Source organism: Microcaecilia unicolor, chromosome 6, assembly GCF_901765095.1.
Source record: "Microcaecilia unicolor chromosome 6, aMicUni1.1, whole genome shotgun sequence".
Lineage (NCBI taxonomy): Eukaryota > Metazoa > Chordata > Amphibia > Gymnophiona > Siphonopidae > Microcaecilia > Microcaecilia unicolor.
Window position 1 is genome coordinate 161,692,721 of NC_044036.1, and position 17,085 is coordinate 161,709,805.

The 17,085-nt window shown below is 41.0% G+C and overlaps 1 protein-coding gene across 3 annotated transcripts in view; it reads left to right on the top strand.

The window, feature by feature from the left end:
* The window catches only part of DCP1A (decapping mRNA 1A), a 76,013-nt gene that overhangs the window by 27,098 nt on the left and 31,830 nt on the right, over window positions 1-17,085 (top strand). For all 3 annotated transcript variants that reach the window (XM_030206462.1, XM_030206461.1, XM_030206463.1), the window contains exon 4: window positions 11,320-11,386. In XM_030206462.1, coding sequence (XP_030062322.1) covers window positions 11,320-11,386 — 67 coding nt within the window. The remainder of the gene's footprint in view (window positions 1-11,319; window positions 11,387-17,085) is intronic.

The window sequence follows — 17,085 nt, forward strand, 5'->3', positions numbered from 1 at the left end:
CTGGAAAGTTAACTAAAGAAGTCAGACTCAGCATGCAGCAATACCAGAAAAATTGAAACTTACATGCAAAATTTCACAGATACACATTTCAAAAAGCTGACACATTCCAATTAATAAATTCTGAATAAAATACTTTTTTCTACCTTTGTTGTCTGATCATTTAGTTTTTCTATTCGCTTTGGTCCCAGTGTCTTCTGTTTTACGCAGTGTCTTCTTTCCATTTGATATTCCATTTAATAGATTCAAAATAAAATACTTTTTTGTGCCTTTGTTGTCTGGACATTTTACTGTTCCATCATGCTGGTTCCAGTTTACTCTTTTCCTGTCTTTCTGCTAATTCTCCTTCAACTGCTTGCTGTCCATTTGTATTTTCTCTTCTCTCCTGTCTTATTCCATTCCTTCACTACACCTACCTTTGACACATTATTTCTTTTTTAGCTGTTTCCTCTGTTTTTTTTTCTTTGCTGCCTCTCTGTTCACTTAAATTTCACCCTCGTCCTCATCCTTCTCCTTTTTAGTTTTCAGCTATCAAATTCTATTTCCTTCTCTCACCCACTAGCTGCCCCATTCCTCTTCTCAGTCCTTCCTCCAACCTTCCATTTCCTTTCATCTTTAATCAACTCTCCATTACCACATTTCTGCCCCCCCCCCCCATCACTATCATCCTCTCATTTGTTTCCTTCCCACCTCCCCTTTGGCCTCTCCCAAATAGTTCCACCATTTGCAGCATCTTCCTCCCTCCAACCTTCTAGCCCAGCACGCCTGCTCCCTTTCTCCCCTTGTAGCCTAATATCTCCCTGTCCCTTCCACACACACATCCACACCCCAGTATCTTCCAGCCCCCCCCCCCCTCCCTGTGGTCCAGCATTTCTTCCTCTCTCTCCCCCCTCCCTCCAATTGTCCAGCATTTCTCCCTCACTCCCTTCTGTCCCTGGATCCACAATCTCCCTCTTTTTCTCTTTCCCCTCTAATGTATATCTATCCCTCCCTCTCATCCATCCCCATGTACAACCTCTCTTCCCTCCTTCTTCTCTCCCACTGCCCACATCACTCTCAGTATCTCCCTTCCTTGCACCCTGGGCCCAACATCTATCTCTTTCGTTCTCTTCCTTCCCCTTTTAGCATCCCTCCCATCCCCATACAGCATCTCTCTCTGTCTCCCTCCCTCCCACTTCCATGTGCCAACATTTCCCCTTTTCTCTTGCTGTCCCTCCCTCCTCCTCCACATCCAGCATTATTTCTCCCTCTCTCTCCCCCATGCATCTCCCCTCACCAACATTCCCCACCTCTCTCGCTCACCTCTACCTAGCATTACCCCATCACCCCAACAGTGCTCCTGTGACTGTCTCTCCCTGTCTCCCTGCCACCAGCCAGCATGCTGCCTCGGTCTTCCCCGCCGGTGCTGCCTCGGTCCCTGACTCCCTGCAGCATTTTTGTCTTCACCCGTCCTGTACCCGTCGCCGTCAGCGCTGCCATTCATTCTCTCACAGGCAGCCTCGTTCCTGCTCCCCTTTGCCGCGTCCACTCCTCCGGCTCTCTCTGATGCACTTCCTGTTAAACAGGGTGAAGACAAAAATGCTGCAGGGAGTCAGGGACCGAGGCAGCGCCAGCGGGGAAGACACAATTAAGCCCCGCCAGTTCGCCGGTGCGACTTTTTTGGGGGGCATTGCCCCCCCTCCCCCAATCTACGCCTATGATCTTGAAGCAGAAAGATCAACTTCTGGAAGACTGGCCAAACAATACAAATCCATACAGGAACCAAAAACGGGCGGGAAAAGCTGAGGATGTAGAAGATGCTCTTCTTTGGTAGTTTTCTCAAGTCAGGAGCAGACAGTTTCCTGTCAGTGGTCCACTGCTTAAGGAGAAAGTTAATTAGCTACCTGAAAGTCTTGGACTAACTGAATTCAAAGCCGTTGTTGGATGGTTGGAAAGATGGAAGGAGAGGAACAACATAAAATTCAAGAAACAGCATGGTGAAAAAGAAGATGCTGACGACTTTGGTGCTGAAAATTGGGTTGTTTCAGTTCTTCCTACCATCTTGAACGAGTTTGCACCTAGTGACATTTTCAATGCTGACGAAAACGGTCTCTACTGGCGAGCGATTCCTTATGGAACACTTGCATTCAAACAAGCCGAAACTACTGGAAGTAAAACATTGAAGGACCGACGATCCTCCTTTGCTGCAATATGGATGGGAGTGAGAAGTTGGAACCACTCGTCATTGGAAAGAGCAAACAGCCCCGTTGCTTCAAGAATGTTAAGCGACTTCCTGTGTCATACGAGACTAATGCAAATTCATGGATGACTGGGGAAATTTGGAAGCAGTGGCTAAAGAAGTTACACTAGAATGCGGGCACAAAAGCGTCAGATTTTGTTGCTTTGTGATAATTGTGCTGCACACAGTGATGATGTCAGGCTGTCTAATGTCAAGGTGTCTTCCTGCCATCAAACACTACCTCTCTGATCCAACCTATGGATCAGGGCATAATAGCCAATTTCAAACAACATTATCGGGCTCTTGTGCTACGTCGTCTGATGAGCGTTATGGATGACCAGACTGGCAAGGATAAACGTGCTGTTGAACTGGCTCGTAATCTGTCACTGTTGGATTCCCTACATATGCAGAAAGAAGCCTGGAATCTTGTTACACAGTCAACCATTGTGAACTGCTACAAGCAGGCAAGCTTTGTTAAGGATGTGGAGAGGGATGAAACAGATGCAGCTGTTGCAAACGTGTCAGATGAACAGCTATTGACATCCCAGCTGGTCTTACTGAAGAGGAGTTTCATCACTACGTAGCTGTTGACTACGATCTACAAACGGCTGACGACTACTGATGTCGAGATATGCGCCTACGCGCAGGCAACGGCTGATGATGAAACAGATGATGAAATGAGCAGCGAGCGCTGGAGAGTCTCAACACCGTGCAGGCCTATCTGGAGGCCACTGGATGTCAGTGCTATAACAGTTTTTACCATATGGCAGACGTAGTCTATGGAACTCTCAGACACAAGAGTGTACAAAGGACTATGACTGATTACTTCAAGTAAGCCTAACGTCGGTTAACGGAGACTGTGTAACGTCGGTTAACGGAGACTATACTGTGTACATATGTTTATCAGATGTCAAACTTCTTTGGGTCACAATGGTTAAGTGCACACGCCGGTTAACTGCATGTATTTCTTTGGTCCCAGACCCTTGCACTTGAGCAGATTGCACTGTACTTGCATATAAAGTGAGAACATTCATGACCATACCTGAGAAAAGGTGACTATTTCTGGTGACTTTAAAGTGAGATTTTAATGAATTCCATTAGAGCAAACAATTTGTAACGCAACAGTCCAAACCGCATCCTTTTTTTATGTGAAAAACAAAAAGTTACAGAATCTGGCGCTCCTCCCCTTCCTTCCCTCCCTTGTGATGTTCCATTGCCTGTCATCCCCCACCCCCATACTGAAAGAGGTTCCTCCCACCCATATAGGAATCCTCGAGCCTGTCGTACTACCTAGTCTAGTAGCAGGTCAGGGCAGGAGCAATCCCATCACTTTTGCCCATGCCATTTTTTGTCAGATAAAATGGCTGGCATGATGTCTAGTTGCACTCTTAGCAAAATTGCTGCTGGAGGTCGCAGCAACCATTTTGAGTTTGGAGCCAGCAGGAGCAACTTCACTTGGTTGAACCAAGTTTCTGGTTATGGAGCTAATAACTGCAGTGGTTGATGTGGCATGGGTGTGGTTTATGGGACCTTCCACTGCTTTGGCTGAGGCATACTGGAGGTTTCCCATAGAATACCAGCCCTTATACCAGTGATGTTGCTGGGAAAAAAATCAGGATTGTGCAGCAGGCCTAAAGGAAAAGAAATTAACAGGTTTAACTAATTTCACCTATACGATCAAAGTTGGGATGGTTTTGCTAATTTAAATCCTGTTTTGAAAAACATTTAAATAAATGCTGGTTGAAATTGAAATATGTGAGAGTAAGTATTTAAGAGCTTTCCTAGATATAAATTAGTTTCAAACCTTTATGGTATTACAGGTTTAGCAATAAGATTGATTGTGCCTAGTGTGAGGAGGAGTAGTTTATTTAAAAAATACCTATCTGTTGTTCCATGCAAGGTACAAGATTATATATATAACAAAAGAGGTTACAAAACATTTATCACAGCATGAATCATCCGTTGCTGTAGCGTTTTTAGCACGCTAAAAATAAGCTTGTGCTAAACGCTAGAGATGCCCATATATTCCTGTGGGCGTCTCTAGCGTTTAGCATGTGCTAATAATGCTAACACACCTTTGTAAAAGACCCCCTTAAAAGCTTGTATGAAGGTAAGTTTTATTCAAGCATTTTCTAAATACTATTTCTCAGCCAGTCTGAGATCCTCTCCCAGCTTGTTCCATTCTAAAGAACATAATGTAAAGGATCTTTTACACGTTTCCATCAGACGATATGGCTTAGATGAATGGAGTTCTAGTTTTTCTATTTGGTACATATGGAATTGAAGACCAAATATGATGCTTGCCCAGAAAAAAAATCTTGCTGATTTAAATCAAAGTATCTTTAACTCTCCAAACAACTGGAGGCCAATGAAGGGAATAAAGAACTGGCATAACATGTTCAAATCTGGATGTATTAGATAACAATCATACAGTTGAGTTCTGTATAGCTTGAAAAGTGAAGAATTACATTAATCAAGTGTAATCTAAAGGTTATAAAACTGGTCTAAAGTCAGATTGAGAAAATAGTTTTCAGGTTCCTACACTTAGTCTAAAATAGAATGTCAGAATCAGATAAAAAAAAAAAAAAAGGTTTCATTGGAAGAGAAGAACCAAAATTACACCAAGACTCTCTCTAGCTCACCCCGGATTGGAATCGCAGGAAGTGAGCTCACTAGTCAGTTTGAGCTCAGGAACACTGCTGCTGAGCTGACTTCAAAACTCAGCAGCATAGAGTTCTGGGTCACCAGAGCCTTTAGAGGAATGAGGGAGGTCTTCAGCTGGGAGGGCTTGGGCATCCCTTCCTGCTCAGATATTTATATTGTGAGTTTGGGGGAGGGGGGCAGAGAGGGCATTTTGTACCCATCCATTCTACCCCTAGGCCTACCCAAAATTTGTGTCTGGTGACCCTGTAAAATGCTTTGGAGCAATTTTCAGTTTGTGAGTGGAACAAGCTTAGAAATACACAGTGAACGAACAGACATCTATCTCCAGGCCTAAACCTTGAACTGAGAAGGTTTCCATATGTCGTGTACTCCTTTGCTGGTTCACTGTCCATTTTTCCGCAATACCTGGGCCATTTCAAGCAGCTCTTTGTTCATAAGGTTTTAAGGGGGTTAATTCCTGATCTGCTTCTCCATTATGCATTATTAGAAGAAATGTTTTATTTCTCATTTCAAAGTGCATTTCACTTTCCAATGTTTTGGATTTGCCCCCTGACTTTTTTTTTCTCTCACTTATTAAATAGGTTACTATACCTTGCGCCCCCCTCTTCCCTCCAACACTTTTGAAAATGTGCTTCAAATCCTCTTGTTTGTATTTGCATGATATTTGCCCCTTGAGTCTTTTCTGCCTTCCCTATTGCAGTTAAAGCAGGGGTTCGATATTCAGTCTGTGACGCACCAGCCAGTTGGGTTTTCAGTATACTTGCATACAGTGGGTCTTCTGTATATGCAAATTTGTCCTGTGCATCTTCGTTGTGGTAATTCTAAAAACAGAACCGGTTAGGTGTGCCTCCAGGAAAGAGTTAAGAAGCACTGTTCCAGCCTTTTCATGGAAAACCATTTGTAGTTGGGCATATCATCTGGTTTGCTTCCCAGAATAGCTTATGGAACTGGGTGACTTCACTGGTTTTCATATCTTCTTTTTTTATAGGTTACCTGAGTTACTAAATTTCTAGGTATTGAAATAGTGTTTTGCAGTGTTCTCAGGACAGTATGACCTTATTCACTATGGTTACCTAGTTGAACACAACAGTTTAATCTTGGGGCATTGACAGACAAGGAGAGTGGAATCATCTACAAAACTAAACAAGACAAAGGAGCAACGAGGCATTCGGTGTACAGATCAAACATACCCAAGTATGATACTTTACGAATCTTAAAAGCTGGTGTTGCCTGAAGGCTTAGTTGTTCCAGTTTAGGACACATCTGATTCAGGCAGCTAGTGGAAACATGACCATGTTGGGTAACTACTTTTTTTTTTTTTTTATGATTTTTCCCTCATGTGACATTTTTGTTTAATAATTAAAACATTCTCATTTGTTTTTTAATGCAATTTTCATCAAATTATACTTCCAACATAATAAACACTTTATAAAGCAATACAGTCTCGGTAAAGAAGAAATATATAAAGCAATAATTAGGAGAAGAAAAACACAGTCTTAAGAGACTAAGAAGACCTCAAAACGAAAGGGAAGCAGTCCAACTAAATAAGGGCATTGGAAATATACAAGTAATAAACAGTAATACCAAAGATCTAGCAATAAGAGGAGATCCTTGTTATTGCTTTTCCCAGGCAAAATTACCACAGGAAATTCATTATCCAGGAAATTTTTCACTAGTATGTGGCAATGTTGGATTTCTTTTGTTTATGTTTTTTTAAACACTTTGATAACAAATAAGAAAAGCAGAGCACAAGAGACCTCACTGGAAATAACTATCTTCCTTGGTTCAAGAAAGGGATTTATGCCTTTCCTGTGAAGCTCTAGAAATAACTGGGAAAAACAAACACTTGAACCCCCCCCCAAAAAAAAAAAAAACTTCATTCCTATATATAAAGAATAATTTAAGTATCCAAAGCTGATCATACTTGAGTGCAAAAGTCAAACTTCAAGCTAAAAGAGCCGAGACATCCAAACTTTGTTCCCCAATGCCAAAATCCCTCTCCTGTACTGAATCATGTTGTCTTGATGATATTGAATCTGCAGAGACTTCAAGAATTTTCATGTAATATTACTTTGGCATATTTAGGGGTGACCACAAAAATATCAAAGGGAACAACTGTCACTCCTCAATAAGAAACTGAGACAGCAAAGGGTGTAGACAAACCTGAACAAACTTTGCAAAGATAATGGTCTAAAAAGTGGTGAGAAACAAAAAATAGGTTACCAAAAAGCCCAAAATCACTTAACAAGAAAAAGCCAGATAGGAGGCGTCATAAAGCAAATCAAATAGGCTATGTGGTCTCCTATAATGCAAAGTTCCAAGCTGCACCACTCTTTTGGTGATCTCACTGGAAGGGCTCATTTTCTTTGCCTTTATCTGCTGATAGGAGGATATACCATTAACCCATGGTCTGGACTGGTCTAGCAGGAATCAGAGGAAATTATATCGGGAAGACCAAATTTCACTATAAACAGAATCGTTCCTTCATTTCCTTTTGTTTCAGTATCTTTATTCCATTGCTTTCTGGGCCAGGCTTGAGTGTTCATTCTTTAATCTCTCTCAAAAAGATGTTTTTGTTTTTTTTTGGGGGGGGGGGGGGGTTGGCTTGACTTGGCTTCTTTTTGCTACTGTACTGTTTCCTTGGATGGTGAACATATGTGTGTGTGTGGGGGGGGGGTTCTTTTGTTTTGTTTTTTCCTTGTGGCTTTTGTCTTTCCACAAACTATTGCTTTTCCTTGTTGTTCTGTGCCCCCCCCCCCCCCCCCCCCCAGGAGCAAGATGATACAAATCCCTGTAACAGAGTTGTAGCCAGGTTTTGATCTCATGGGGAGCAGACTTTTATAAAATAGGTGCCAGCTGGTGTCAGCTACACAGCAGTGTCTGTGTTGTTGCTCAGGGGCTGTAGTGGGCACTGATTAATTCAGGCTGTCTCTGTTGTGTCCTGCCTACAAGGAAACAGTAAGTTTCATCAGGAGGTAGGATGCAGAAGAGATCTCTGGACTGGCCAGAGAAGGCAACCTGTCTTCTTAACTACAAAGTAAAAATATTCAAATCATGACCATCACCTCAGGAATATAAAACCAGAAAGTGAGGAGAATGAATGAGGATACCAATTAATTTGTTTATTCACATAAAAAATGACATAATTCACATTAAAAATGTCCCATCACCTCAGGAATAGCACACACATTCCTTCCACTGCTAGACACCTTGTTTAAATCAGATGGGCTTTTGTTTGTGTGGTGACTCTACAGGATGTGAAGAACACTAGTCTGGAGCATTTTTGTTTTGGGTGACAAGGGCCCTTGCCTCAGAGCCTACTTTCAAATAGGGATAGACACTTTTGTGAAATAACACAAACCCCTGCAAAAAGACACCCAAAACTTATACTGAAAACTTACCACACCATATCAGCCCTAACCCATCTATGAAAAGACGGTGCTATAAATATTACAGTGGGACCTAGAGAAGTGTTTCCCTAGGTGGTCCTGGAGTACCCCCTTCATTCAGGTTTTCAGACTATTCACAATGAATCTGCATGAAAGATTTGCATGTAATGGAGGCAGTACATACAAATCAATGTCATGCGTATCTATTGTGGATATCCTGAAAACCTGACTGGAAGGGGGTACTCCAGGACCAAGTTAGGAAACACTGCCCTAGAACACAAAACTTACCACACCATAACAGCCCTAACCCACTTATGAAAAGACAGCGCTAAATATATTACACTGGGCTCTGGAGCATCAATTAACCTACTATTGGGAAACTGGAACAAACTGCACTGTTACACATTCTTACACAGATGCTACATGCAGAATCCTTCACCTCAGTCACGCATGCAGAACATGGACAGACCCTCATCTATATAATATAAACCAATTGTCCATCTAGCCCAGTATCCTGTTTCCAACAGTGGCCAACCCAGGTCACAAGCACCTGGCAGAAACCCAAATTATGACAATATTCCATGCTACCAATCTAATACAGAATAGGGAGCCACAAAAAAAAAGAAAACACAACCACCAACAACAACAAAAATTGAAATAGAGACCCCCCTTCTCTCTGCCCAAGGAAGCCAGACTCTATAAACAGTGCAAGGAATGCAAGTTTGAAATAACCTGGTTCTTAGCTGGGCCCTAGTATTACCATATTAAAAATGCGACCATACCATGCCTCTGTGGCTTTGTTCCACTAATGTTAAACGATTAACTGGATTTCTTGAAAGGATTATATAAATATAGGATGCATGACTAGGGACACAAACATACACTTATTTATTCGATACCACAGGTCCTCATGTACAGCCACAAAACAACTTTTTAGGGTGGATAGTATTCCTATTATCGACCAAATAGAGGTAAGAGTTTTTAGTTTTGGCACAGGATAAGTCATCACAAGAAGAAAACCAATGAACTGCAGGGGCTTATAGCCCATTTTTGTTTAAGCAAAAGAGATCTGCATGAAACAAAATATTTAATTTTATTTTGACATAAAACACTTGCCCCTGAAACATGTTCAAAACAGAATAATCCATTTGTGTACCTAAAAGGTAAACTACAAAACAGATGAAGAAATGTGATTTCATGTGCTCCAATGAAAGGAGAGTTTAATACCACTTCCATTTAATTTCAATATATTCTATCATCTTTATAACACCAGGCTTCCCAAGGCAGATTACAACAACAGTTAAGATGAACCCATCAGAAAACAGGATATCCTCACTGAAATCTGGACATCTGAATTGTATAGAAGAACAGTGAAAAAAAATCAAACTACAGAGTTTATAATTGCGGTTTCTACCAGCTACAATAATTTTTGAAGCTGTTTTAGTGATATTCAATTGTTACTACTTTTCTCCTCCCGCTTTTAAGGCACTGCCTATCCAACTGAAACAGCTTTAGACTTGTTACAGATAAAGAACGACGTGGATGTAGCAGCTCATATGTTTGTTTGTTTGCTTGCTTTGTTTCGCGTGAACGGCAATGATGGCTGCGCGGGGGAGTGGAAACAAATTAATCAAACTGTCTGGCTTCCTTGCATACAGTGGACTAGATGGTTTACTTCCACTCCGGTCTATTAAACCAAATTGGGCAGCTTTCTCCCCCCCCCCCCCCCCCCCCCCCCCCCCGTGCGTCTTACATCTTTCTCCCTCTCTTCAGCTCTCTCTCTCCCGTCTGCATGGTCATTTTGACTGCCCTGAAGTAATCTTCTCCCTCTGGCACCGCCAGCGATTGACACAGTCAGCCAGCATCAGGGCCTCTCCTGAGGCGCGTCCCACCTCTGCCGAATATAGGAAGTTGCATTAGAGTAGGTGGGACGTGCCGATGCTGGCAAAGGGCTGGCTGACTGTGTCAGTCGCCGGCAGTGCCGGAGGGAGAAGAAAAACGCTTCAGGGCAGTCAAAATGACCATGCAGATGTGAGAGAGCGGCAGAGACAGAAGATTCGCGACTCGCACAGGAGGGGACAGAGAAAGATACTGCTTTACATGTGGTGCATAGGTGCCATTTTTTGTAAAAATCTGTTTAGGGGTGCCCCCCCCCCCCTAGCTACGCCACTGCCCTGTAATCCTGTAGTTCCCTGTTATTGACTCTTTCAGAGCACATATCCAGCTCCATGTGTCTTATGGGATTCTTTCTGTTGGCTTGCCTTTTCTCTAAGCTTGCTGGGCAAGTTGCCCCCCCCCCCTTCTTTCTCCATTGGGTCTATAAGAGTTGGTCTACAGCATATCTCCTCTCTGAACTGAAACTGTCTATTCTGTATTTTGCTATATGACCCCCTTCAAGCTACTGTGACACTACCAAGATTTTTTCAGTGTAAAAGTATAAACGGCATCATTACTCAGCTGTTGAATTGCTTCCAGCTTCTCTCTTGCATGGAGAGAGAGCTGGTGGAGAACAGACACTCCCAGTTTGCAAGGCAAAAACTCTTGTCCAGCACTTCATTGCTTGATTACTGCACTAAACCCTTTAGTGTCCAATGTTCCCATCAATCTGTTCCTATATGGCTTATTACGGGAACATTGGACACTAAAGGGTTAAAGATCTTTGTTCAAGAGTTCCAAGTCTTCTCATAGTGATGCTCTATACTCTGGTTTAAGCTGCATGCCAATCACACCCAGTAAGTGTGCAGAACACTTGTACCTCTATATGGTTTTGCAGATGCTTTACTAATTAGCATAATTCACATATAACTTCTTACTTAAGGTGTTGAAGTCAAAAACAGGAAAAATATCTACTCAATTTGAACTACTTATTTAAAAAAAAAAAAAAAATCCAAATTCCACTTCTGTCTCTGCATACTATTTCTTGGAAATATCACCCTTGAGGCAGAATGGAAATTCAGGTGTTCAGAATGTTACTGCCAGTAAATAATTCAAGTAAATTATTCTACCTGATTTTGAGGAGTTATAAATTTGATTTCCATTTTTCTTTTCCAGTGTCTATTTACAGTATCTGGTTTTATGACAAGAATGACTGCCATCGCATAGCAAAACTCATGGCAAAGTAAGTGTTTTCTTCACTTCGCTTTACTTTACTAAAATATGGAGTGCAAGGCTGTTTAGCTGTGGCAGAAATCCGTGTTCAACTTGGCTGCTTATCCCCCCCCCCCCCCCCTTCAGTTGACAACTATATCCCATTCAAATGGTACAAAATGCTGTGGTGGTGTTATTCTCTGGTGTTAATAGATCTGCTAAAATTTCTTCAATTTTGGAGTGTCTGCATTGCCTCCCTGTACAACAGCGAACAAGTCCAAGATATGGTCTCTGATTTTTAAAATAATGCATGTCAGCCAGAGCATAAGGGAAGCCCTGGATTTGAATGTACCAGGCCAAGATTGAAAATGCAGAGTCTTGTAACTGAGTATTCCAGGGCCATGGTTCACTAGATCTGTAGGGAAATATGCAACCATGTTTTGTGGTTCTAGCCCAGTAGAGAATCCACAATGAAATCCCACAGATAGTCACAATACAGCAAAGCAGTGGGTAATAAACCAGGAGTTCCAGAGTGAAGATGAACCAAACTTTATTAATCAGTATATTGACTCGACACAACGTTGTGTTTCGGCCAAAGGGCCTACATCAGGAGTCTAAATACTTGAGTTGAGAACGATAATGATGATCCAGAGTTAGCAATGTTGTAAAATACAGTCTGTATTGTTGTGGTCTGTTCTTTTTGTTCTGACTACGGCTACTCTTAGTATCCGGTCCACCAGCTGGTTCTAGCCCAAAATTATAGAATGCCTTGCTGGGAGCGCTTCATTGAAAGGAGGCTTTCTTTACATTTTGAAAATCGCATACTTGGTGGTTTAGGAATGCCACTGAGGAGGATGAGATGGTTAGAGAAAGGGAAGTTGACTTGATATCTTGACTTTATAAGCTTGGCTTTGTTAAGTGATATATAAAGTGGTTTACAAAATAAACAATGACAGCATATGATATTTGAATTAAGAACATAAGAATAGCAATACTGGGTCAGATCAATGGTCCCTCTAGCCCAGTATCCTGCTTCCAACAGTGGCCAATCCAGGTCATAAGTACCTTGCAGAAACCCAAATAGTAACAACATTCCATGCTACCGATTCCAGATGCCATTGTAGCATAACCTAGTATCGGCAGGCCTAACATTTGTGCACAGCCATAGACCTGCTGTAAGTGCCTCAGATACACGTGTAACTTAGTCTTCTGTAAGTTGTGTGTGAAAGTGGTACCCTGCCCTTGTAAATGCCCCCCCCCCCCCCCCCTTTGCAGGTGTGTATGTAAATTACAGGAAAGCACATAGGCATCCTGCTGGCACTTCTCGTGACTAAATGTACATTTAATGCCCATAAGTGTTAGTATTCTATATATTTATGCACATGAGGGGTGAGTAAATACAGGTGCCTGGTTTGTAGAATTGCTATTCATGAGACTGAGGGGTGAAGATTGGTAAAGTGAATGGAATTGTTAGTGGATTGAGGGAGATTGGGGGTTGGGTAGATGTCAGGTGGCTGGGTTAGTGATATTGAGGGTGAGTGGATGGGTGGCTAAGATTTTTGGGTTATCTAAGATTGATCATGTAGGAGTGAGTTTGATAGGACACTAGGTGGGCATTTGTGTGTTATTTTATTGATTTAGAACTTACCACCTTTTTGAACAAATTCAACAACCTGGACATAGGCAATAAACTTTTTAAAAAAAATTTAGCAGATATTGATTGCTGTTGTATTTTATGTATGTTTTTTTTTTTTTTTGGGGGGGGGGGGGCATTCCCTCAAAATGTGTAGCAAAATAGGACTGAAATGCATACATATTGATCTCTTTGTAAAGCTGAGCAAGAGGTAAGGCATCAAACTGTCTTGGCTCCTGCATTCTGTTACAATGAGTAAAAGCTGACATCTCTCTCAGATAAGCTCCAGATAGCATGCAGTTCAATTCTAGGCTAACAGCTAGAATTTCATTTACATTGTTTGATCATGTCTTATTTTCAAAGAAGAAAGTGCCTTGAGATCTCTTGGGATTGCTCATGAATAAATATTTTTTATTTGTTGTAGGGAATAAAACAAAAAGTAGGCCACTTTTCTTACTACTGTTGTTCCTAAGTAGATTGAACAAAAACTATGAATTATATCTAATTTAATTCATTTTCTTGGACAAGTCTGTTTTTTTTGTGGTTTTTTTTTTTTTTTTTTTTTTTTTTGCGTGCATGGGAAAGGATTTCTTTCTTTTTCAGCAAAGTTACATTATTTGTTGAAACTGACTGCATCAGTTTTTGACAATGAGCACATTAGTTAAATTTAGAACAGCAGGTTGCAGTGCAGGGCAAGAATACCTTTGATTTCCAAGTAGTTCTGAAAGTTGGACTTGTGGAGTGGAAAGAGAAGTTAGACGAGATAGCCTTGGGAAATTGAAATTTGGGTGACTGAGAGTGAAATCTTGAGAGCACTTTACAGCATCTGGAATAGCAGACTGGTGCCAGGCTACTTGAAATCTAACAACAAAACCCTGGAGGACTGCTGATAGTACTAGAAAGATTTCCCAGAATCAAGTCTTCTGGGAAAGCTATGCTACTCAATGTGTGCATAATTCAGATGATGATGTAAATTAAATTAAGAGATGTCACAGCATTAACCAAAGCATTCTAAATGGTTCTTAATAGGGCAGAAAACCTTGGCAGTGAGTTTAGCCGACATACCTCACTAATTTCACTATTATCAGATCTGCTGCCATTTTTAGCTTTTTTTTTTTTTTTTCTTCTGTATTTTGTTACTATTTTTTCCCTAACGCTGTGAGATAAATGTTAGCAATTGATAGTACCAGATCTGCCACAGAATGGTCTGCAGTTCTAATATAACATTCCTGCTTAAGAGAGCATGTAACTGGTCACATATCGCTCCTGCTTGAATCTGGATATCTGAGAACAGTCATTTGATGAGGCCATATTTGTTCACCACATATTTGTACTACTGAATTCAGATTGGTTTTTGTGCAGCCAGTATAAGGTTCATCTAGTCAAGTTACAGAAATTCAAGGAGAAAAATGATTTTTGCCATGTCAAATAGAGAATCTTGGAAATGGTTCTACAAAACCATCACAGTTAGCTTTCTCCAGTTCCTAAAATGTTTTCCTGAGAACTGAGACTGTAATTGCAAGAGATGGTAGATTCATTTGTACTAAACTGGTCTGTTCTGGGGTTTTTTTTTTTTTTTTTTACTGTGTATATGTGGAAGGAGGAGTTGGTGTCGGACCTATGGGCTCAAGTTCCATTTCCATTGGCAATTTATTTTTAGATATTTTTGTTCTTAAATAGCCTATTTACATAAGCAGAAGTAATAATTGTAGAAAGTGCATATAAAGTTCCGATGTTAAATTTTTAACTAACCAGCTTAAGATGTCATCATTATAGTCTTGCAAATGCATTCTATACGTAATTCACTTTAATTTTAACAAAATCACAATTGGTAAATTGAAATAAATAAAATACAAGATAAATAGTGTGGGCTTTTCTTCTGCTGTTGCCTACATCCATCCCATTCGCATGTTCAAAGACTAGAGTTGGAACAAGGGGTAGGAGACCTGGGCTTGGGACTCAAACCCAGTTTCTTAGGATAGCAAGGAAAATATTCACAGCACCTGAAGGAAGAGAATTGGTTACTGTGCAAAAGTGGCACCTTCTGGCCAAACAGAGTGGGCATTACTGGGTTCCAGTGGGAGCCTTGGTTTGTGGTATGTAATCAGTGTTGCTTATATGGCTGGGTTAGATAAGGAGAAGAGGATGAACAATTTAGTGGGGTGGGGGAAAGAGAACCTTTGCAACGTATGAATTATAGAGTGACACGGGAACAAAGTTTGTCCCAGCGAGCTCTGTCTGATTCCATCCGCACAAGCCTCAAACACTTATTTTATATTTAAATCATTTTATTAAACTGTAAAAAGAAACTATTCTTTATAACTGTTTTATAAATTACAAACAATACAGTACAAGGATCAACAAATCCCCTCTCCCCTTCCCCCTCATAATTATCCCCGCCATTATCGGGAAAACTGAACAAGCCAAATTACTACAGAATGCTACGTAGAAAATTCATGCTAACTGAATACCTCTATCATACACACACAAATGCCAAATAGCATAATAGCTGATGAAAAATGATAAACATAAATTAAAACAAAATCTCAAGAAGCCACACATTACATGTAGTACAAAGAAATAGAAAGAGATGCATTTCCTCCTATACCGTGCACAATATAAAGATGACCCAATGCAGGGATGGTTTTAGGGGAGTGTAACTAGCTCAACTACCCCTTTGCCAAATAGAGCCCCAAGCTTCTGGAAGCTGAAGGTGGCATGGCCTTATAGGGTCTTCTCCCAAATTTCTGCCCTGGGCTCCAACCATGTCTTAACACCAGGATGCATATGTCAAATATGACATTCTAATCATAAAATAGAAAGTATAATTATTTTTTCTACCATTTTGTTGTATGGTAATTTTAATTTTCAAATCATGTTGGTCCCAGACTCTGGTTTCTGTTTCTATCATCTCATAACTCACTCATGAGGGTCTGCTATCCATTTGACATTTCTTTCTGCATACTCGCCATACATCTTCCATCTCTGTGTACCAATCTTTCATGTTCAGCATCTGTCTTCTCTGTGTCCCTTATTACTTCCCTGTCCATCTTCCCACATCCATCATCACCACTCTTATGTCCCTATCTCCTCCTCGGTGTCTCTGTGTCCAGCATCTCCCTCCTGTGTGCCTATTCCCTCTGTGTCCATATACATCCTCCCATGTCTGGCATTGACACTGTGTCCATATACCATCTGTATGCATCATCTCCCTTCTGTTTCTGTATACCTCCCTGTATCCAACTTCTTCCATCTCTTCCTCCTCCACACCAATGTGTGTGTCTCCCCCTCCCTCCCTCTGCTGTGTTCAGTATTTCACTCCCTCTTCTTTCTTTTCTTTTCTTTTCCTTCCCTTCTCTCCATTTGCCATTGGTGGTCCAGCACCTCTCTCTACCTTCTCTCCAGCAGGCCCCCTACTATGGGTCCAGCATCTCTCTCCCTTTCAGTCCCTCCCATGGATCCAACCCCCCTCCCACTGCGGTAGCGCTCGCATACAGCTGACAGCAATCTCCACGGGCCATGAGGATGCAGGACCTGCGGGAGTGGTAACTAGGTTATGTGGGTTTTTTGTGTGTTTTTTTAATTTTTTTACCACAGGAGGAAAGCTTTGTACCATTTCTGTGACAATAAAAAGTTTTGCTTCTTCGGTAAATGCGCCAATCTTTTTTCTGTTACCATGGATTTACCATGGGTCCCCATCCCCCACATCATTCTCTAATGTGAATGAAGACTTGTTCTACTTTAGACAAAAGCCATGGTTTCTTGTGGCAGATTTTTCAAGATTGTGGCAAAAGAAAAGTAAGTGCTTATAGTGACTTGCTGGTATTTTGTTGCCTGTTATTATTCTGGCTTTTGAATAAATAAATATATTTTAAAAAAATACTTCTCAATACAAATGATTTTTTTTAAGTACTTAAGTATTCTGATGGTCCCTGATTTCTATAAAGTATATTAAGATATTAAACCACAAGTGACTGGATGGTTGTCTATTCTACTCACCATGCAGAAATAATAAATCCTAGTGTCATCTTGGTATTTGCAATGCAGATTTGCTGTGCTACAAAACACGTTTTGAAGTAATATGCAAAACCTTGTAA